General features: G+C 41.3%; 1 protein-coding gene across 1 annotated transcript in view; it reads right to left on the bottom strand.

Annotated features, from left to right (window-relative positions):
- Positions 1–1,532: 1,532 nt before the first annotated feature.
- Positions 1,533–22,144, bottom strand: part of MBD2 (methyl-CpG binding domain protein 2) — a 65,659-nt gene continuing 45,047 nt past the window's right edge. Inside the window, exons 4-7 of the mRNA XM_042911468.1 lie at positions 12,257–12,347; positions 10,768–10,945; positions 5,985–6,123; positions 1,533–2,005 (exon numbers count right to left, since the gene is read on the bottom strand). Of these exons, the coding sequence (XP_042767402.1) occupies positions 5,997–6,123; positions 10,768–10,945; positions 12,257–12,347 (396 nt within the window). The 3' untranslated portion in view covers positions 1,533–2,005; positions 5,985–5,996. The remainder of the gene's footprint in view (positions 2,006–5,984; positions 6,124–10,767; positions 10,946–12,256; positions 12,348–22,144) is intronic.

Consider the following 22,144-nt stretch of genomic DNA (forward strand, 5'->3'; position numbering starts at 1 on the left):
AAGATAATGAATGTTTAATTCTGGACATGTTATCCTGTGGATATCTTGGGAAGACCTGGACTTATAAGATGGTCGCCAGTTGGACACCATGTAATGGCTTTCATACCTTGTTCTCTACCTGAGCAAAGTATATAAGAACAAAAATCAAAGTTTTATACGTGTGTACATTGTGTTTTTGCTTTTACCAAAACTGTTTATAAAAGCATGTATATCTTGGTTGGATAGCTTTGTAAAAAGAACATATGATCACCAAGGTGAAGTTACCCCAAGCTTAATTACAGAAGAGAAATCATGGACTTGGGGCGGGGGAACCTAAGAAAAGCCTTTGGACATCCATTCTAAGTAGCTACACCAGTTCTTGAAAAGATATCAATATTGACTTCCCACGGCCACCTTGTTTGGGGCAGTTTGATGGGCCCAGAGGAGGCATCCTTGGCCAGTAGTCTGCCCAGAGTCTGCCAAGTATCCAGGCTCAATTGCCAGTAAGAATGCTCTGAGGAAGCTGGTGGCGTAAGGGACAGAAATCAAAGCTGACTATAAATCAGGAATTCCAAGAAGGTGTTACTAATATAGTTTGGCATAAGGTCCAGAGAGACAGCAGCCCAAACCTAGCCAGTTGTATTGCTTTGACTGTTATTCCTCCCTTCCTCAGGAACTGGAAGGGTGCTGGAGGTAGTGGTAATAAAAGGTACAGGTGACACTTATATGGAACTGGTCACACCATGGACCACATCATTTCTTGGTCTAATTTCAAAAGAACTCAGAGTGAAGAAGTACATAAACCCTCCCTGTAGAAAGCTATTATTTCCCAAAATATCTTCAAATTTGCTTACAACCACTCCCTCCTTTTCCTTGGCATCACATTAACTTAAGTATGTTTTTGCTTTTTAAACTCATTTAATAATGCTGTGCCAGTTGTAGTAAATAGGTATCGAAGAATTTAAGTGGTAATGAAGTTACACTTGAGAGTTTCAACAACAACAACAACAAAATAATACTGTGGAGGCCAGGGACTGATTAGTAAAGTATTACAATCTGGCTCATTAAGCAACTCTGCCTGGAAAGTTGCCTCTCTCTGGAGCAAAGGGTCTAACCTGCACCTGTTAACTCAGTAAGCCAGCAGACATGAGAAAACACTAACTGTTCTAGAAAAAACAACAGCCATGGACTTCCAGTACCATCCAAAGGGTACCTGTGTACCTAACTCACGCCCAAGGGAAGGAAATGCTTTATTTTTATAAAACTAACAAAAGTACTAGTCACAGGCAAGAAAAAAAAAAAAAAAAAAAAAAAAAAAAAAAAAAAAAAAAAAAAACCCTGACACATGCTAGATGGCAACTGAGAATTCAGGGGAAAGCGACACAGTTTTCACGCTATTCGGAGGCGTATTGCAAATGCATGAACTATTCTCTACCACCTCCATTTGAAACCTAAGGCCCAGGGATCACAGCTGACTGTAAATCAGGAATCCCAAGGGGGCGGGGGAGGCTATTTATTATGTGTGCTCTTTTAACAGAAAGAATTCCAATCAGTCTGTGAATATAATCATTTATTTGTCTTTACAGTGATGATGGAAGAATGTACAGGTGTCCTCTTTCAATAAAGTATAAAAATCTGTTTATATACAGTGAAGTCACAATAATCTTTAATTGGGAGATTTATTTGGTACTACTGATCGGTTCATATTAAAACGGGGGGAAAACAAATATTTCACGTAAGTGCTACATTTCCAGTAGATTGCACCTGGCATCAAAAGCTCAGCTTCAACTTAAGCGTCCTCCTTGATATTACAAAAGTCTAATTTTAAGTCCTAGGACTCAAAATAAACATCATTTTTTGAATAATAGATATATACATCAAAAATACATCTAAAAAGGCATTGGTTAGTGCTATTAAAAAGCTGTATGTGCTCGGGTATGTTTTTTTTCTTACAGGCGAAACCCAGTGGAAACGCTTTTGTTCAATTCTAGAAATTTGCTCTTGGGGAACGTTGGTCGAAAGTTACCTGTAAGGAAAAACAAACAAATTTAAGTAATTCAATGATTTCTCAGGTGAGGTCAGCAGAACTTGAAAAAGTAGTTAGAGGTTAAACTTCACGTAGAGCCACATTTTTAAAGTCTTGTTAACATTTCATTACAGCACTTTGTACATAAAAAATGTTCAACATATCCTCCCATTGTTTCAAGTGCTTTAACAATAACTTTATACTCCTTTTATTTTCAAAAGAGTCATATGTACAGCTTTGTATGCTAACACAAATACTATCTATAATTAATTGAATCCATATAAAAAGAGAAATCATAGGGCATACAAATTAAAAAAAAAAGAATGTATTAGATGCAGCCAAATCCAAACAATTTTGAGAAAATTTAGAAAAACTACTAACTGATTTACTTTACTTCAGAGCATTTACAGATGACAGATATGCACTGAAGTTTTATTATTATTTCACCTGGGTGAAACAGTACTGTGCAATGGCAGAGTTTATATATGTGATCCTGTGTCTCAGATGTAGCTACGTATTTTAAAACCTTTGCTTTTATGGTTTTCTTCTTGTTGCATTCACTCCTAAAACTGCGATAATCTGGATACTCCTCTATGATTGTAAAATTTTAACAGTCTCAACCTGTTATGGATATATATACATATATATCAAATAGGGGCACCTGGGTGGCTCAGTCAGCATCCGACTTCAGCTCAGGTCATGATCTCATGGTTCATGGGTTCGAGCCCCGCATCAGGCTCTGTGCTGACAGCTCAGAGCCTGGAGCCTCCGTCGGATTCTGTGTCTCCCTCTCTCTCTGCCCCTCCCCTGCCTGCACTCTGTCTCTCCTGTCTCTCAAAAATGAATAAACATTAAAAAACTTTTTAAATAAAAATAAGACAAATAAATAAAGGCCCACTTTGCTAATAAGGAACATCAGAAAGAACCATGGCATGGTGGGGTGACAGACCCAAGCGGAACTGCGTGTTACAGGCTCCATCTCTTATGAGCCATGTGAAGTCGGCCATGACCTACCCTTTGATCAAGCCAAGCCCTACCTATTCTACAGATTATTATGAACATCTGATTACGTTACGTGGCAGTGCTCTGGTTTATGAAACAGTTTAGGTGCAGAGCGGACTAAATGAGTGAATTAGGTACATTTCATTCTGAGAACTAAGAAGTACTTCTAATTCTTCCACAACCTTCGAGTCTAATGGCCTGGTCTCATAATACCATTCCCCAGTTTAGGATGTGATACCCATACTCTGAATCTCTCTGCACCCAACATGCCAAAACAATGGCTACTTTAAGTATATATTAAAATTCTAATCACTCAATATTATTTAGTTTGTTCCCACCATTAACCACATTTGTGCCAGGCAATGGGCAATGCTGGCATTCATTCATTCATTTATTTATAACGCTTATTCATTTTTTAGAGAGAGAGTGTGTGTGTCAGAGCGGTCAGCACAGAGCCTAACAGGGGCCCGAACACACAAACCGCGAGATCATGACCTGAGCTGAAGTCAGACACTTAACCTACTGAGCCACCCAGGACCCCAATGCTGGCTCTTACATGAACAAAGTGCCTAGTCCCTAAAACCCACACTTGCTTACATAAATCAGGGTACTGCCTTGATACCCATTTGCAAAGTGATCTGCGATGTAAACAAGGGTCTAATGAAACCTCAGTTAGCAGACCCCTGATTAAATTGTCTTCAGGACAAAGTCTGAAAAACAACAAATGCTAAAAGGCTCTGAAGAGGAGGGCTCTCCTAGAGTCCGTTTTGATGCAATCCAGGTACAACCATTCCAATGCCCACACCGCGCTCCAGAGACAGCATGGCTGAAGCCTTCAGACAGAAGAAACATGCTTCAGACTTTTCCTCTGAAGGACTTACACAGACCAAGCACACTCATCAAAGCCCATAAAACACATCCCGGCCAGAGTGGAAAACAAGATTCAATACCAACATGGCGTCTTCCTGTCCTCAATAAGGGAGAAAAAAAAAAAGACTTAAAATAGCACTGAACTGGATTCCCATGGTTCCGTGTGTTCAGGAAACTGTCACCAAATGGAGATGCTATCACTGAATACATAATGTGAGGCACTATAATTATTACACGATTTCTGTATCACCGTGGCATGAGCCACTGCCTGGGTTACGGCAAAGGCACCGATGGGAAGGGAAGGTTGTGTGAACCATTGACTCAGCGTCCCTGCACACAATACCCTGTCTGTGCCTGTACCAAACAGGCCTCTGGCCATCCCTCGGCGGCTCAAGTGAAAAACCTGGAGTCGTCCCCATCACTTCCAATCAGTCACCTGGTCAAGCTGATTCTATCTCCAAATACGTCTCAAACGGACCTCTGCTCTTCCTCTTTTTCTCTGCACCCACTGCCAACATTCCTGTGAAGCCACCATCTCTCTCGCTGCCAAGCTACAACAGCCTCCTCGCTGGCCACCCCGCGTCCAGGCTGTCCCTGCTCTAATCCTCTTTTTCACACGGCAGCCAAAAGGAACTTGCACATAAGCACATCTGACCATGTTCCTCAGCCTTCAGTGGATTCCCATTTGCTTTAATGTTAAAGCTGGAAACCCTTAACAACAACCCATCAGCATGACAAGATTCCCCTCCACACATTCTCCCAGTGCTCCCCAGACCTACTGTGAAGGCACCGAATTCTCCTTGCTGTTTCTTTTCATGGGAACACTTTTATCCCGAACTCTGGCCTATTGCTGCTTGCCCTTGAGGCTCAACATAAATGTCACCTCCTCACAGAGGCTTTGTTGACCCTTCACGCCACATTAGCTCCCCTGCCATCAGCTCCCCCAGTACCTTTGCTTTTCCTTTGTAGCACTGATCACAGTTGGTAATTATGGAATGTGGTGAGCGTCTGACTAGTACAACTGTATGGCACGTTCCATGAGCAGAGGGACCGTGTGATTGTGGCCACCACTGTGTCTCCAGAACTAGCACCAAAAGCAAGAATGACTAAGCGGGGCCAGGTGTGGGTCCATAGACTGAAAGGGATGGGGGAGGACAGATTCAAAAACATCTAGGAGTTAGAATTCTAACTCACTCTGCTGGTTCTCTCTCTTTCTCTCTCTCTCTCTCTCTCTGTCTCCCCACAATGCCTCAGTTTTGGCTTCAAAAGACATAAATAAGTCACTGGCTCATGGGGGACAGAAAGTAAGACAAGGTCTGCCGAAACCAAGCAGGATGGCAGTTGGGAAGCAAGATGCCACATTAACTCCTGGAGCCTGGACCACAGCCACTTAAAGAGAATATATACCCACCAGGACAGAACCTATGACACTCATGTGAGCTCACGACAGGGTCAAAGTTTGTATGTTGTAAGGTAAATTATTTATTATCCTTTAAAATGTCCTTCTGAGTCTCTCTGCATCAAGTCTATGCTAGAGAAAACCTACTTTAGGGCCCTAATTTTCAAGAGCAGACAACAGGGGCGCCTGGGTGACTCAGTTCGTTAAGCATCCGACTTCAGCTCAGGTCATGATCTCGTGGTGTGAGTTCCAGCCCCACATCAAGCTCTGTGCTGACAGCTCAGAGCCTGGAGCCTGCTTCAGAGTCTGTTTCCCTCTGTCTCTGCCCCTCCCCTGGTCGCATTCATTCTCCCTCTCCTTCTCTCTCTCGAAAATAAAAAATAAAAAAAAAGGGAGGGGGGGAACAACAGACCCCAGAAAGATAGTGTGGCGGGGATGACCGCTACCTTCACCACCTGCGACCGCTCTCCTTTCTTCCACCTGGCATTACAAGAGGAGGTTAGACTCCTTGCAAGTGGCTTCAGGGCTGTGAGTGTCTTCACATCATTAGGACAAAAGGGTGATTCTTAAACACAGAAGAGGCCTAAGGGCGCCTGCTCACCCCTGCGGGGGAGCGTCTATACTTTGCTGAGGCAGGCCACAAAGGGCAAAAGCAAGAAAATCAACCATCTTCAGGTGCAAGCCCCTCCCTCTCTGCTCTCCGTTTACCTGATCATATTCTTAGGCTTCATCTCCACTGTCCATTTCGATATCCATTTCTTCCGTATCAGCAGCTCGTGACAAGATGTCTGCCATCAGTGCTTCTTCCAATTTTTTGCGTACTTGTTGTACTCGCTCTTCCTGTTTCCTTTAAAAAAAAAAATAAAAAGTAAAATTGCACTGATGATCTGGCAAGTACTGGAACCATGCAGCTGCTACTACAGTTTATGTTTAGTTTATCAAAATCACGAAAACTCCCGACAGTACATTTCCTTCTCCTTAACTTTGCAAAACTTTCTCCTACACCCACAAAGCCAAATTGCACAGGAGGCGGGCCTTGCCAAAAAGAGGAAACTTCAGACAGGCAGGTATCCCACATCTCGCTGAGAATTCCTGGCAGGAGTGGATTTATTGCAGTGACCTCTTCTTCAATTTCAAAACTTTCAAGTATGTGAAGATTTGGGGCTGTTGCTATAAGGGAGATTAGAAATAACTTGAAAGCAGGGATAAAAGAAAAGTTATATGGGAAATAAAGAAGGGGAAGAGATTTGTTCAACAAAGCACAGAGGAAGATGGAGGAAATGGGGGCACGATGGAGTGCCGCATTCTGTCTTTGTTAGGGGCCAGCCCGTCGGAGCTCTTCCCTGGGTTCCCAGTCCTAGCGACAGCAGGCCATCACAAAGAAGCCAAGACCAAGGAGAAAAGCCGAACAGCATCTCAACTGAGATGAGCTGAGAGGTTAAGACCATGCCGCAAGTTTCTCTGTGTCTTGGGGATTGCAGTGGGACCTCAAAAGTGAAAGTTAATAGCGCCAAGTCATAAAAAGAGGTTCTGAACCATTAGGTGGGAAACAAAGCCCGGGAAGAAAGTCTACTGGTATGTACTTTGCGTCTAGAAGTCAGACTAAATTTCAGAGTAGCTCCGTGACAGTGCAAGAGAGGGATTCCTAAAACAGCTCTCCTGAGCAAAGACGGTAAGTAGCAATTCACATCCAGAACCCAGCGAAGAGGCCACGGCTGCAGAGAGGAAGGGGAACCCTAGGAAGGAAGAGGTTCAGGAAACCCAAGACAGGGAAAGAAGTAGAGCCACAAGTGGAGTGCTGGCCTTGACTCGAGAGCGGGACAAATTGCGTCTTGAGGCCAGAGGAAAGCTGGTTAGGACAGATGTAGACTGGGACATGGAACAGTTCAGTGACAAGTAAGAGACACGACAAGCAATACTGAGGGCTCTACAGTGGGGGCTGGGGGGGGGGGTGATTTTTCTCTGTCGATATTGAGGAAAACGAAGTGCAGCACTGCCTCAAACCTGGGCAAGTGGTGGGGTGACATTCTGGAAGAGCACGTGAAGCTTCCCTGAGGACGTGCCTCTTGCGTCCTCAGCTAGGTGTAAAGCTGCATGTGCTGTGCTGTATCCCAGCCTGCACGTTTCTTGATCTCCTGAGACTGTATCCCAAGTGAGAAGCTAACATAAAACTCTACAGCCACAAAAACTTTAGATGTCCTCTTTACTGCAGTCAAAAAAACAGCACAGAGTTAAAAGGTACAGCCTTCCACTTTATACATGAATTTTCACAAAGAGGAAGGCTGTCACTGAGTTAGCCTCTGCCATGTTAAGAAACTGGAGTTGAACAGATTTTCATGTAGTTGGAGCAGGGTCAAGAAGAAACATTGTTTATTTCTTACATAGTCAGTCTCGCCTTGGGCTCCCTGACTCAAGGTTTATGACAAATGGCATATCAGTCTCATCGGCAATCTCTCACTCCTAGTAACTGAGTATGAGAATCTGCACAAGTGCCCCAGAGTAATCCCATTAGGAAGAAAACAGAGCAAATCTAATGTTTGCCATCGATTCTTTTGTCTTGAGCATTCCTTCCCATACTTATGTAAGCTGAAATAAAGCATCTGCATCTGCCCATGGTGGTAGGCAGAATTGCAACAGTCCCTGCCCCTGGAGAGACTCCCTATGCAGTTCCCTCCCCTTCAGGGAAGGCAGAACATGTGAATGGGCTGGGATGTCCCTCCGTGATTAGGCTACTGATTAATGGGACCTTGAGTTAATCAAAAGAGATTATCCCAGAGGGCCTGACCTCATAAGAACTCTTAGAAGAGGCTGCGCCCTTTCTGAAAGAAGTTGGGAGAGAAAATGTGGAGGGAACCTCAGGGCAAGGAACTGTGAATAGCCTCACCCCACATCCAACAAGACACCAGGGGCCCCAGTCCTACAACTACAAGAAAATGGATTCTGCAAAAATCACAGGACCTTGAAAGAGGATCTTAGAAGGGAATGCAGTGCAACTGACACTTTGGTTTCCGCCCTGAAAGACCCTGGGCAGAGAATCGACTTGTGTATCAGGCCCAGGCCTCCGGCCTACAGAACTGTGAGCTATAAATGGGTGGTGTTTTAGGCTGCTAAGTTTGTGAGGACTTGTTACTTATATTAAAATAACATCCAAGGATTAAAATGTTATCGAATATGCTGAAAAAAATATATACTTAATGTTTAGATCTTTAAATTTTTTTTTAAGGTTTATTCATTTCTCAGAGACAGAGAGACAGAGCATGAGCGGGGGAGGGGCAGAGAGGGGGAGAGACACAGAATCCGAAGCAGGCTCCAGGCTCTGAGCTGTCTGCACAGAGCCTGATGCGGGGCTCGAACTCATGGACTGCGAGATCATGACCTGAGCCGAAGTCGGACGCTTAACCGACTGAGCCAACCAGGTGCCCCAATGTTTAGATCTTTAACTGAAGGTCTAATATAAACAGAATATTGGCAGGGCACCGGGACAGCTCAGTTGGTTGAGTGTCTTGACTTCGGATCAGGTCATGATCTCACAGTTTGTGAGTTCCAGCCCCATATCGGCTCATTCCTGTCAGTGCGGAGCCTGCTTCAGATCTGTCTCCACCCACTCTCTGCCCCTCCCACCCCCCTCAAAAAAAAAAAAAAAAAGCATTAAAAACAATTAAACAGAATATTGGCTGCACAATTAGAGAAAGGGTAATAATTCCATTTGCAATAATTTTGAACCTGTATTAATTCAACAAGAAATGTGTGCATAATAATTTCTGTTATGACAATTAAATCAAATGGATAATTTGTTAAACAAGTTTACCCTAAAAGGAAATCATGGAGATCTGGCTTTGAGATAGTCTGCTCTACTATCAAAAGATCTGCTGTTGAAGGCATCAGCATTCCCATGACATCACCCAGAGGCCCTCAGTCTACGCCCACAGTGACCTGGCAGAATCCCTACTGATTTACCCGGTATTCATTCCAAGACAGGTAAGAACCTGTCTCCCGGGTAATTTCCTTCCTCAAGGGTAAGAATAATCCAAAGGGCAAGTCGCTTCCTCCTCTTGAATTACATTTTGTTTTTCTTAAAAAATAAAGCTGATCAGGGTTGCCTGGGTGGCTCAGTCAGTTAAGCGGCGACTTCGGCTCAGGTCATGATCTCACAGTCCGTGAGTTCGAGCCCCACGTCGGGCTCTGTGCTGACAGCTCAGAGCCTGGAGCCTGTTTCAGATTCTGTGTCTCCCTCTCTCTGACCCTCCCCTGTTCATGCTCTGTCTCTCTCTGTCTCAAAAATAAATAAATGTTAAAAAAAAAATTAAAAAAAAAAAATAAAGCTGATCAATTAAATTCCACGCAATCAATGCATGTGAATGCAACTTTGAGTCATTTTACATCTTTGCAAAAGGAACTACTTTAAAACCTAGCAAGTGCTTTACAATTACAAACCTAGGTAGACTCACGCATTTAAAAACATTTTCATGCCACCTTTTCATGGATTTAGAAAAAAAATACAAATATAAACATTTTAAAATTCTATGATTCAAAACTGCCATCTGCTGGTTTTGTCTAGGAATAATACTCTAATAAAACTTTCTGATTTAACATTCAGAGGATAGAAATGGTGAAAGATATGCATTGTCCTATTTTTAAAGAAAATACAGTGCACTACAATCTTATTATAAGGCAATGATATTCCAGTTCATAAATCCCATATCACAATTTCTTTCTGCTCTGAATATCTGGAATAGTTTGCTTCTTTTGAGCAATGGTTTGCTCATACATTCTGGGCATTATCAATCTGAATTGTACATTTTCTTTTCACTATTTGCTGCTAAAAACTAACTTGTGGAGCAGTCCTGGAGTAAAAGAGGTTAAGAAATGAAGCTCGTGTCCTCTCTTTACCCCTGGCTCTGTTTTACCACTTTATGCTTTACCCTTTGCTTGATATTTGCCATTTGCTTCTCACCGAGCGTGTGTGTGTGTGTGTGTGTGGCCACCTTAAATCTTTACCTGAAACAAGATGAAGCAGAAATGAATAAATCTCTAAACTAAACCTAAGAGAGTAAACAGAATCAAGATAAGCAAACTGACCTTTGAAAGCACAAGTCAGCTTAAAGCAGCATGGTTACAATTTGTTTTAAAGAAGACACTGGTTTGCAGACAAACCAGTGCAAAAAGCAATCACAAAAGGCATCACTGAATGAAAGGGGTTCTTTACAGCAGAAAGGCAGAACCCCAAAATGCAAAAGATACTGCAGTAACAATGTGTAGAGAGTACAACTGATGTGTCCTTCAGACATGACCGTGATGATACTTCGAGCTTTTTTCAAGCATGTATTTGTTTTAAATGTCCTATATCACCTTCCATTAGTTTCACAAAAGAGTTATTAAAAAAAAAAAAAGTGTAACTTTCTGATCGATTCGTCACTTAACCAGATGTGCCACAGAAACTAGGAGGCAGTATAAAGATTATCAAATAGGAGTTATATTATAACTGCCTTACCTAATGTCTTCATCTGTGACAATGAAAGCCTTGCAGAGGGGTTGAGATGTGTTCAGCCAAACAGCGGGGTTCTTTTCCACAGCAGGGGAGACCTGCCCTGTGATTGGCGCAGAGCTTGTATGCAAAGCGCTGGCAACAGCAGATAAAAGGGTCTCGTCATTACTACCTGGACCAACTCCTGCGATCAGAAATACATACTGGTTAAAGGGACTTCCAGATGTGCTAAGCAAATCTTACGTAACCTAAAACAACTGACATTTTTATGCTTGTTTGGGATCATATATTTAAAAGGATGATATCGTATCTACTGAACAGTTATCATATACCAGAGAATTAACATTCCAAAAAAAAAAAGTAACAAAATGGTTGAGCATTTTAATAAAATTTTAACACAACTTCAAAACACATTCTCCAAGGTACTAAACTGTTTAAAGTTGGCTACGTTTCTTCAAGCAGGGTCAATTATTTTAATGAGCTAAATCCCTTCTAAAGTCACATCATATTTGAGTTTCCCTATTAATGCATCCCTCGAGTCCTACAATAGTTACTCCTGTAGGTTTCAATATTGATTTCTGGCAATATCTCAACACTTTCCTTTTGTTTGGGACTTCACAGGAAAAGCCAACGCAAGCATGCTGTACCTGCAGCTCTCACATCCTTTTCAAATACCTCACAAAATATCCAAGTTAACCAATTAATAACCAATAATAACCAATTAATATTAACCAATTAATAATTGCACACCGTGACTACCTACACTACCTACACCGTGACTGGCACCAGGACCGCATTTAAACGCACTGCTTGAAGTCCTAAACTTATGAAACCAGTGAAAGCAATAATTTCCAAGAAAAGAGAGGGATGCGATAATGTTCTAGCCATGAATTATGACAATTTTTGAGCAACCCACACTAGATCAACATTTGGAAGCTGAAGTTCTAGTACTTGAAAAATAACGCTCCTCTGGAATGGAACTAACATGGGATATGACAGGCACACTAGTTAACTGATTTCTATACCCCGCAGACCCCACTTGCTGCTGTTACTGGGCCAAAGTGCCTCAGTTCCCACTGCTACATGCAGCAGCAGTCTGTGCAGGGAGAGACAGAAGAGTTATTAGCTGTTCTTCTGATAAGAGGAAGAGTGAAAGAGCAAGCATTGAAGCCAGATGCTGCTTTGAGCAGGAAGCCTGAGAAATTCTGCCACTCGGCTGCATTTGGTTCTAAAAGCAGCACATGGATCGATTTATACGGTGAACCTAACCTAAAGCCAAAATTTTTACACAGAAAAAAATCGGAAACATCCCTGCAACACACAAGCTCTTCAAGTACATTCTCCCTGGGTTTACACCAACACAAGAGGGACATCATCCAGAAAGGCACACGATCCCCCAAAGTAAAGACCCTGTCTCAATCATTTCTGACTCCCACAGCATCTAACACAGAGCGTGGCACATGGTAGGTACTGCTCAACTGAATTTGGATAATACCTTGAAGACCTTTAGGTAGTTCCATGGTTTTTATAATTTGTTCTGTTACATCTGATGCACTAAGTCCTTGTAGCCTCTTCTCCCAGAAAAGCTGTAAGGCAAAACATCACTGTTAATAGACATTCTTGGACCAAGAAAGTAGCGCATCGATGCTGCTGAATGATGAAACTGAAATCATTTCAAGAGTTTCCTAATTTCCCCACTTTTGTCCTTACATGTACTAAATGATACTCCAAATATGAATTATTTCAACATGTCATCATTCTTTAAAATGATATTAATCAAAATTTTCTTATTTATGCAGTCTATTCACTTGTTACAGTATTATAGATTTTTATATGCTATATATTATATATAGTACTTCATAAGGTAACTTCCAAAGAATGTAACTTGAATTATTAAAGATTTCATTTGGTATGAAAATTTAATGTTATAATTTATCAGGGAAAGAAAACAAATTATATTATAAATACCCCTTTATTCAGTATCATTAGGGGAAGAGCTCCTCCACCTGTGTGATTCTTCCCCAAAACTGAAGTTTAGTATTTAAGGGGTCAAGAGCCAGTTTTTATGAAAACTTTTCTAAAATGTTTTGTATACTTCCTTGCTTTTTGAGCAGGGTGTCACGTTCATGGGTGACTTTCTCCCTGTTGCAGAGAGCCCAGATCACCTGAGTCACTTAGTGGCCCCATGCCATCATTCTGGACATGAGTCCGCACACTGAAGGCTCCTCATACTCTATGGGGCCACTGAGGTATGCAATTGCTTATTCAAACACTAAATGGTCCAAGACAGTTCTGCTGTTTGGTTTTCATATCCTTTCTGTACTTCATTTTCTCTGCTAGTTAGCTATTACTTCTCAATAATGTCATTCATTTGTTCAACATGTATTTACTGAGCTCCAACTACGGGCTGCCCCGTGGATGCGTCAGTAGATGAGATACACTGGGTCTCTGTCCTCAAGACTTATCTCTTTTCTAGCCTGTTTCTTATTCACTGTAGCCAAAAAAAACAAAACAAAACAAAACAAAAAACAAAACAAAACAAAAAACAGATAAAGGAATTCCTTAGTCTGTATATTTGTCTTTAATCCCAGATACCTGGGGCTTGTCAAAAGTAGGTACTGAAAAAACACTGGTACTAAAAAAAATACTGAATGCCTTAATATGGGAATAAAGGACTCAGAATGAGGATCCTGAGGGGCACACAAACCCAAGTTGAAACCCCAGTTCTAGATGTCTAAACCTTCAACTGCCTCTTCTGTAAAACGTGACAGTAATGAGAACCATGTAAGATCAATGTGGGGATTAAACAGGGCAATGTATGTAAAGTACCTGTCATGGGGCGTCGGCACAAGGTTTATCATATTTACTTTTAGCAAATTTTGACCACTCTGAGGGCTTATATTCTGACTTCTAGATATATGAGAAGTATCAGGTAACTGCCCTCCAGACAAATGCAAGATACAATAAAAATCTCTTTATGGCAGAAGAGTTATACGCTGGATCTCTAATAACCTCACTGCTAGCACCAAGAGTAACCTGCAATAGAATGCTTCACTCTCCTCTGAAGACGGCTGGTATAAGGTAACAACTCCTTACATCTCCCTAGAAATTATGTCATCAGCAGAATATGTGGTCAACGTATATGAGGACATGAATGCATTAATTATCATGGGTGAAAAATAGTTAGGTGAAGGTAATAATTGATAAATGTGATAAATGTCCCAAAAAAACCCCACCTGCTATTCTCTTTTTGTGGGAAATAATATTATCTATGCATTGATTATCACAACTATGGGAAGAAAAAAAAAAAAACACAAGGAAAACAAAAGCCAGTCAATTCCTAATGAAAAAGGAAAAGTATTCAGAGGAATCAATGAGTATGATATTAGCAAGCACCTTTAAAATAAAATAACTTAATTTGCAAAATAAATCAACACTACCAAAAAACAAAGTATAGATATTATGTACAGATGATTACTAATATTTTACATACTAACATTTTACATAAAATTCCATTGCTAGATATCAAAAGTTCAATTTTTTTACATTCTATAATTTTTAATTCTTAATTTTTAAATTCCTATTAACTGAAAGGAAAACGATATAAAATTGAGAAAGGAAAGTCTTGCAAAATAAACCTTGGACTGAGAAACGAAGTGTATGGATCTGGATTACAAGTCCTGGTATCACCACATGCCATCTCACAGCCCTCAACTAAGTCTGAAGTTGAATACGATATGCACCGATGACCTCTGTATAAATGAAACGCTTATGCCATGAAAATGGAGGCACATGGATTTATGTAGGTGGATGTGTGTAGGTGACTGTGTATTTCTGCCCCCACTCGCGCTCCCCAGAGGAGGTGGGGGATATGGGAGAAGGAAAAAAAGGCTGGTTTGATAAAACAAAACATACACTGGGTGTAGGTCACCACTGCCCTGCGCTCCATCCTTTCCACCACTCATTCAACACTATCAGCTCACCTAATTTTTGAGAGAACTGAAACAGTCTTCATGAGATAAATGTCTGTTTACAAATCTGTATGTTCCTGGGGCGCCTAGGTGGCTCAATCGGTTGAGCAACCGACTTCGGCTCAGGTCATGATATCACAGTTTGTGGGTTCGAGCCCCGCATCAGGCTCTGTGGTGACAGCTCAGAGCCTGGAGCCTGCTTCTGATTCTGTGTCTCCCTCTCTCTATGCCCCTCCCCCACTCATGCTCTGTCTCTCTCTGTCTCAGAAATAAACAAACATTAAAATAAAAAAACTTACAAATCTTTATGTTCCTAACTCATGTTCCCTACATTAATTTTCTCAGGCCCCTACCTGTTTTGTTTGTTTGTTTTAGGGTTGGGAACTTCTTTACATTTGAAAATATTTCTTAAAATGACATAGGCATCATGCTAAGTCAAAGAAGCTAGTCATTTACATGCTGTGCGATTCAATTTATAGGACATTCTGAGGAAAAAAAACCTATAGGGAGGTTGCCAGGGATTAGGGGTGGAGGGAGGGTCTGACTACAAAGGGTCAGCACAAGGGAATTCTTTGGGTACTGGAATTGTACCCTCTGTTTTTATCCAGCTGCTAGAATTACCACTTTCTTTACTTTTCAAGCCAGTTCCTCAAGGAATGACTGATACGTACTACCTCCATCCCCCATTTCCACTTGACTACCCCCATCCCATTCCCCATGAATTTTCACCAGATTTAGTCTTGGAGGCAGTCAGCTTCTGTCACCAAATTCAACGACCTCTTCTCTTTCTCTCTGGTCATTTTATAACCCTGCATATGCTGTGGAGAGGTACAGCGAACGGAGAAATCTTCCTCTGCCTAACTTTAAAATTTTCTGATCTGCTCATTTATGAATGCTATGTTTTCATGAGGTGACAAATTGTGGCCATCTGGAGTTCTTATTACATTACTTCTCCAGCTATTAGAAGGCTAAAGGCAAAAACACTGAAATGATGAGTCTCCTTAAATGTGTAAGGAGTCTCCCTCTGTGACAGCGATCCCGTCTCTTCCACCACACCTTCATAAGCACTATTGCTTTCATGAATCCTAACCTACCCACTGAAAATCTGATGTCACCTGCCAAATCAATGCTATTCTCAGTGTAACCTTGTTGCCTGAGGCCAAATAATCAATGTAATACTTTTAAGGAGTAGTGATTTAATATTTGGAGAAACTCCCAAAATGTGCTATCACCCTCAGTTATTATATCCCTTTCTAAGTCCCCACTACTTAGACCCTCCAGGTGCCTCTAACACCTTTTCTTTATCACCCTCCAGCATATAAGAAAACTGGAGACAGCCCATGTGTGCATGACGTCATATGGCCAACAGTCTGGGCAATGCCTGATCCAGTAGACTGGCCGATGGAGAAGCGAGGCTGGGGATTAAAAGTCATCTAAAACCACAAAAGTGTCTAAAATGTCAGCGACAGGGGCAGTGCAGCTTTGGAGGAACTCCCTCCCCGGAAAATGGAGTTCACGTCCACAGCTTTGTTCCTCACATGAAGATGCATGTAATTCTATCTTGGAGTCCCAGGGGACAAACAGGATCATGTTATGAAAGCTGTTCCTTTAGTGAGATGATCGAATCTGTTTTCTGAAAGTAAACCAACCCAGAATACAACTGCAGCATTTTCTTTTCTTAACTGCTGTGGATTTAACTGGGACTTTGGGAAATTTGTTCAACTGGCCTTACAGAGGATATCCAAAAGAGAGGATGAGGAAGCAACTGGGATAGCAAAGCAGCTCCCCACAACCACACACAAACACACCATCCCTATTCTGATGCAGTAGGAACTCAGGCTAGTCATGTTTATTAGTACTGTCCTCTATCACCCTGAACTTGATCATGTGTACAATGAAGGAATCTGTGCTCTTCTGGGGAAGTCAGAACAAGACGGTTTACCGGAAAAAAGTAATTAGAGGATCTCTCCAGATTCAACAAATATTCTTTTAGTGCCCATTATACACAAAGTATTTTGTCAGGTACTGAGGATAGTTATTAGGATAACTGGTAATCACTGCCCTCCAGGAGCTTACTGCTTGTTGGGAAACGAGCAAAACTCTACAAGATAGACTGTGATACCCGCAACAAAGAAGATACGAAATGAACTTCAATTTGGGAGAATCCAGGAAGGCTTTTAGAAAGAGGTAGCTCTTGATTTAAAAAAAAGAAAAAAATGTGTAAGAATTCTACACAGGAGGAAAGACTACTCCAAACAAGGAAATCACTTAAGCAAAGGCAAGGAGGTGAGACAGGGAGTATAGGTCACTATTTCTAAGTGTTCTCATACAGAAGAATAACCAGAGTGGCTTGTTTTAAATCTATATTCCAAGGTCTCAGCCCTAAAGATTGTGTTCAGTAGGTCTGGGGTTATAGGGCTTGCTTGGTTTTCTTTCTTTCTCTCTCCTCTCTCTCTCTTTCCTTTCTTTCTCTCTCTCTCTCTCTCTCTCTCTCTCTCTCTCTCTTTCTTTCTCTCTTTCTTTCTTTCTTTTACAAGTGTCTTAGGTGATTTTGATGCAGGTCCAGGGATCTCAGTTTGAGAAAAGCTGGTTTGGTCTGTGTTGAAAGAATGGTGGTACACACATAACGCTGGTGTATACTGATCACCAAGATCTCCGAGTTTTATTCCTGATTATACCAGAAAGTAAAAAAATATATTATTCTATTCTGTTCTTGCGGAGGACTGGAGGAAGATATTTGCCTTCCTCTTTTCCATTGTAGGAAGACATGTGTCAACGTATATTTAAGAGTATACCAAATTGTTCAGGTGTAAATAGGGAAAGGGCTGACCTAAAGTTCTTTTGGTGCCCAGTCATATTCCCTTGGTGGAATAAGAGGAGGAGAAAGAGGACAACTACCACTTATCCACCAAGCCCTTTCCACAGGCCTGGCACTGCGCTCAGTGCTTTATGTGCAGAAATCCTATGAATCTTTCCTACGGCATTTTGAAGAAGACATTATTAGTCCCATGTACAGTCACTTACCAAAAGTTATGTAACTAGTCAGTGGTGCAGTTGGAACTGAAACTCAAGTCACGATGATTAAACAGCCCTGATCTTAACAATAAAAGCTCTGGAAGAGCATTTCCATACTTGGCTCTGTGTTAGATCATAAGGTAACAGGCCTCAGACCCTTCCGTTCATGAAATCAAAGGCTGACAAAAGTTCAATACGTATGAAGAGACGTATCAAGTTGCTCTTAGTTCATCTGCCTGTTAAGTCATACTGGGTAAGTCGTCAATTGCAGGCAATCTGTGCTGATGCCTGCCCCCTCCTCATGCAGAATTAAGAGGCCCACACTTGTACTAGATTTAGACTAAAGCCAGCATAGGGTTTTAAGAAGATATCAAATCATAATTCAGTGTAGCTTATATGATAAAAACCAAAGAATTGATATAATATATATTCTCTGAAAATGAGCTTTCTTAGAATTAATTGCAAGTATCAACCCCATTGAATATCAAATTTTTATTTGGTAAATAGAAATTAAAGTCTGAGAACCCCTACTCCAAGAAAACATTTTCAGGTAAATCCCACTAACAATAGAGTGGTAACAGGTATTTCATAAAACAGGAGAGAGGGTGTGATTTACTATAAGCATACATAACAGAAGGCTTTTGAATTTTTTCTATAAGAACACTGTTTTAGGTTCATTATATTAATATCTATTTCTCATGAAACACTGAAAAGCATGTAGATCAAATATACCACTATTATTTTCATCCACCACTGTATTTAATTTGACAAACACTGATGTGTCTGTGTTGTGTTCATAAAAAATTCACTGACAAAAAGAAATCGACCTTCTATTTATACTCATAACATCAACTTGACAACTTGACAGTCGAGTCAGAGGGCAGAAGATTTAACTTCTGAGTAGCAGAGTGAATGTCAGTGGGCTTGTGTTCAAACCCTTGCTTTGTCATTTACTAGCTTCCCAAAGTTAAACCACTCAACCTGTCTCAGTGTCAGTTTCCAACTCTATGGAAAAGGACAATAAAAAACAATCTCAAAGGGTTATAGAAACTAAATGAGGAGGTTTCACAAACACCTGAACGTGCTAGTACAGAGCAAGTATCATTTTCCCACATTTTTCCCACAAGTCTTTCAGCACACTGATCATACATACAGTGGCATTCAATAAGCAGTTGGTCATCTTATTACAATTAACAAATATAAACAGATCAGAAATTAATCAACTCTGAAAGGTGAGTATTCATACATGAACACTGAGCACATGCACATGAATCTGCCCTTCCCTCCCAGATTTTCAGCTGGGGTTTTCTTGCTACAAAAATCTTAAAACTCCTCCTTTTAACTCTTTTCATCCAAGCCCGATTGCCTCTCACTTAGACCAAAGCTGGTTGGGAGAGCTCTGGTGAGCCAGACCAGCCACATTATTTGCAGGACCCAGTACAAAATGAAACTCTGAGGTCCCTTGTATTAAGGGACCTTAATGTACAAAAAGTATTAAGAATTTCACGATAGCAACAAGGCTAAACCCATGCAGTACAAAAGAGCCTTCCCTTAACCCCTTGTTAAAATAACCCAAGGATCTTTCATCCCTCCTGCCACTCCTCATTTGGAGGACCATGAAAGGATCACTGCCAAGGTTCCTCCCAGTTGAGCAGTAGGAGTGAAGAAGGAGGGAAGCCCAGGCAGTGAAGAAACCACATTGGGGAAGAACGGACAGAGCCTCGAGAAGGATCGCAATTTTGTTCTATTTAAAGTCCAGCAAATAACATGGGTAGCTTTTAATTAAGATTTCCTGAAACTGTAATTTTCTTGTTATTTTTACTCCATCTATTTCCATGTTGTGATGATACTAAAGCCCTTAGAAAAACCTCAAAAGGTCTCTGAGCTTATTTCAAGAATAGAAGGTAGGAGAGAATCAGGGAACCCAGACTACATTTCTGTCCTGCCATTAAGCAAGAAGAGAAAAGGGGGGGGGGGGGAACTTGAAGCAGGAACAATGGTTTAAAGTAGTGTCTCAATCTTGGCCGTATTAACATTTTGGGTTGGATAATTCTTTGTTGTGGATGTTCAACAGCATCCCTGGCCTATGTCTGCTATATACCAGCAGCACCACCCCAGCTGTGACAACCAAAGGTGTCTCTACACATTGCCAAATTTCCCTGAGTACAGGGAGGTGGGGAGGTGGGGAGGTGGGGGGAGGGGAGACGGTACAAAACTGGATCTGGTTGAGAACCTCTAGTCCAGACATAGACAAGGAGGGCAGGGTGGGAGGCTTACAATGCGAGGGGCCCAAACCTCCTAGCTGCACAGAAAGAAGAGCCCTCCAGTGGCACATGCTATGACTGCAGTCAGCTCCTTTCTCAACTTCCAAGAGTCCCAGCTTCTCACTCCTGGACCTTGTAAGAACCACCCTACATGGCCTAGAGCTTGGTGCTTCTTTTGTCACTGCCAGATGAGGGTGCGAGTAAGATAAAGCAGAAGTGGGAGAAACCTTTCTTAAGAGGTGAAATTTAAGGCTCTTCAAGATAGAAACATGGTTATAAACAGTGATTATTTTTAATAATTCAGACACACCTAAGATTAAATGGTCTTTATAGGCTGGTCTGGGATGTTAGAACCATTTAGAATATATGATTTCTGCTGGACGATGTTAGAGTTCCAAACAACCGAAACATGACACTTTACATCCCAACTCGTAAGTTAGATAGAGTCTGCCTGTACAGATTTTAGAAGGAGTTCTCTGCTATTACCAAAGGATAAGAGACCATATGCACGTGCAACTCTGCCACTGACTACAGAGAAAGGCACATCTCTGTTCAGAATGATTTTAGGTATTCAAGTATAGATAAAGCAACAAAACAGAATGAAAGGTTGATCTTGACCATGTTAATTTCCACAAGATCTTTATGGGTAGCTATAGGTAGGGCCTGGGCAATTCTAAACTAAAAGCCATCTCCCCACAATGAGCCACACAAAAACTTATAACTGATTTTAGCCCTCACATACTGTTTCAAAATGCATCCTCCCTTAACTTTTGAAATTGTATATCCACTAAAAAAATAAACAAATTGATTATATAGAAACACGCTGAAATTTCAATAATGAAACTAAGTAAAGTTCAACTAAAACTCCCATATATCTGAACTATTTCTCATTGTGTATTTTAAATATATACCACAAGCTGAACATTAGTTCCCATGCCGAGAAGCTGTAACAGACTCTGTGCCAAGCTTAAGAGCCCTTCCACAGTAGATCCCCTCTGAGCCATTTACCCTCCTTGACTTTTCTCCTGTCTCAGAGGAGTAAGCACCCTGCTACCTTTCTAAGATTATCCCTACACAGGGCTCTTGGTCTTACCTTCTGCCTTCTCCTGACCTTGCCCCATCAATTTGCCCAACTTCTCCTCCCACATTTTCCATTTTCCCTCTTCCTCTCCTTGGGCTTCTTCTGAAGAGACAGATACACCCCAACACTGATAACCTAAAAATGTCCTTGTGCACACTTCTCCCTCAGACCAGCTCCAACTTCCTCTTTCTACTAGGAGGGAAACTTACCCTCTGATTTCTCCACCTTCCATCCATTCTCTTCCTTCTAGACTCTACTCCTATTTTTATGTTAACAATGACCTGCCCAAGGTCAGTAGCCTTGTAGTTACCAAATCCAATTCCTAATTCAAGCCTCTTTTACCCTGCTTCACTGTTGAATCACTTGCTGCAGAAGACTTACGAAACTCTGCCTTTTATGATGGTTCTCTTTACATTTCTGTATTTTCTATTACTATTAAGCAACAAATTAAAATTTCTAATGGTAATAGTCAAAGAAATAAGACTATGAGCATTTTTTTCATAACAAAAACAAATCTTTAAAGTACATAAATGTGATAGATACACCTTGTAAAGTGTCTGAGGACAAGTGGCGCCTGGGTAGCTCGGTCTGTTAAGTCTCTGACTTCGGCTCAGGGCATGACCTCATGGTTTGTGAGTTTGCATCTGAGAGCCTGGAGCCTTCTTCGGATTCTGTCTCTCCCTCGCTCTCTGCCCCTCCCCCACTTGCGCTGTCTCTCTCTCTCTCTCTCTCTCACAAGTAAATAAACATTAAAAATAAATAAATAAGTAAAATGTCCGAGGACCAAAGTGCTAATACTTTGTAAAATAGAAGAACCAAAAAAATGACCTTCAACATCTCACCATTTTAAAGAGTGTTAATCTGCAGAATCTTTCTCTCTATCAAGAGCATGATGTTAGACACAGAGTTGGCACTCAAATGTTTTAGGGATGAATTTGTGGCTAAGTAGGAGTACATGGTAACAGAAAGACACTGGTTTGAGAGTTGAATGTTTTAGTCCTGACTCAACTATTAAACAGATGTGCTGTCTTAGGCAAGTCACTTAACCTCTT

Source organism: Panthera leo, chromosome D3 (assembly GCF_018350215.1).
Source record: "Panthera leo isolate Ple1 chromosome D3, P.leo_Ple1_pat1.1, whole genome shotgun sequence".
Classification (NCBI taxonomy): domain Eukaryota; kingdom Metazoa; phylum Chordata; class Mammalia; order Carnivora; family Felidae; genus Panthera; species Panthera leo.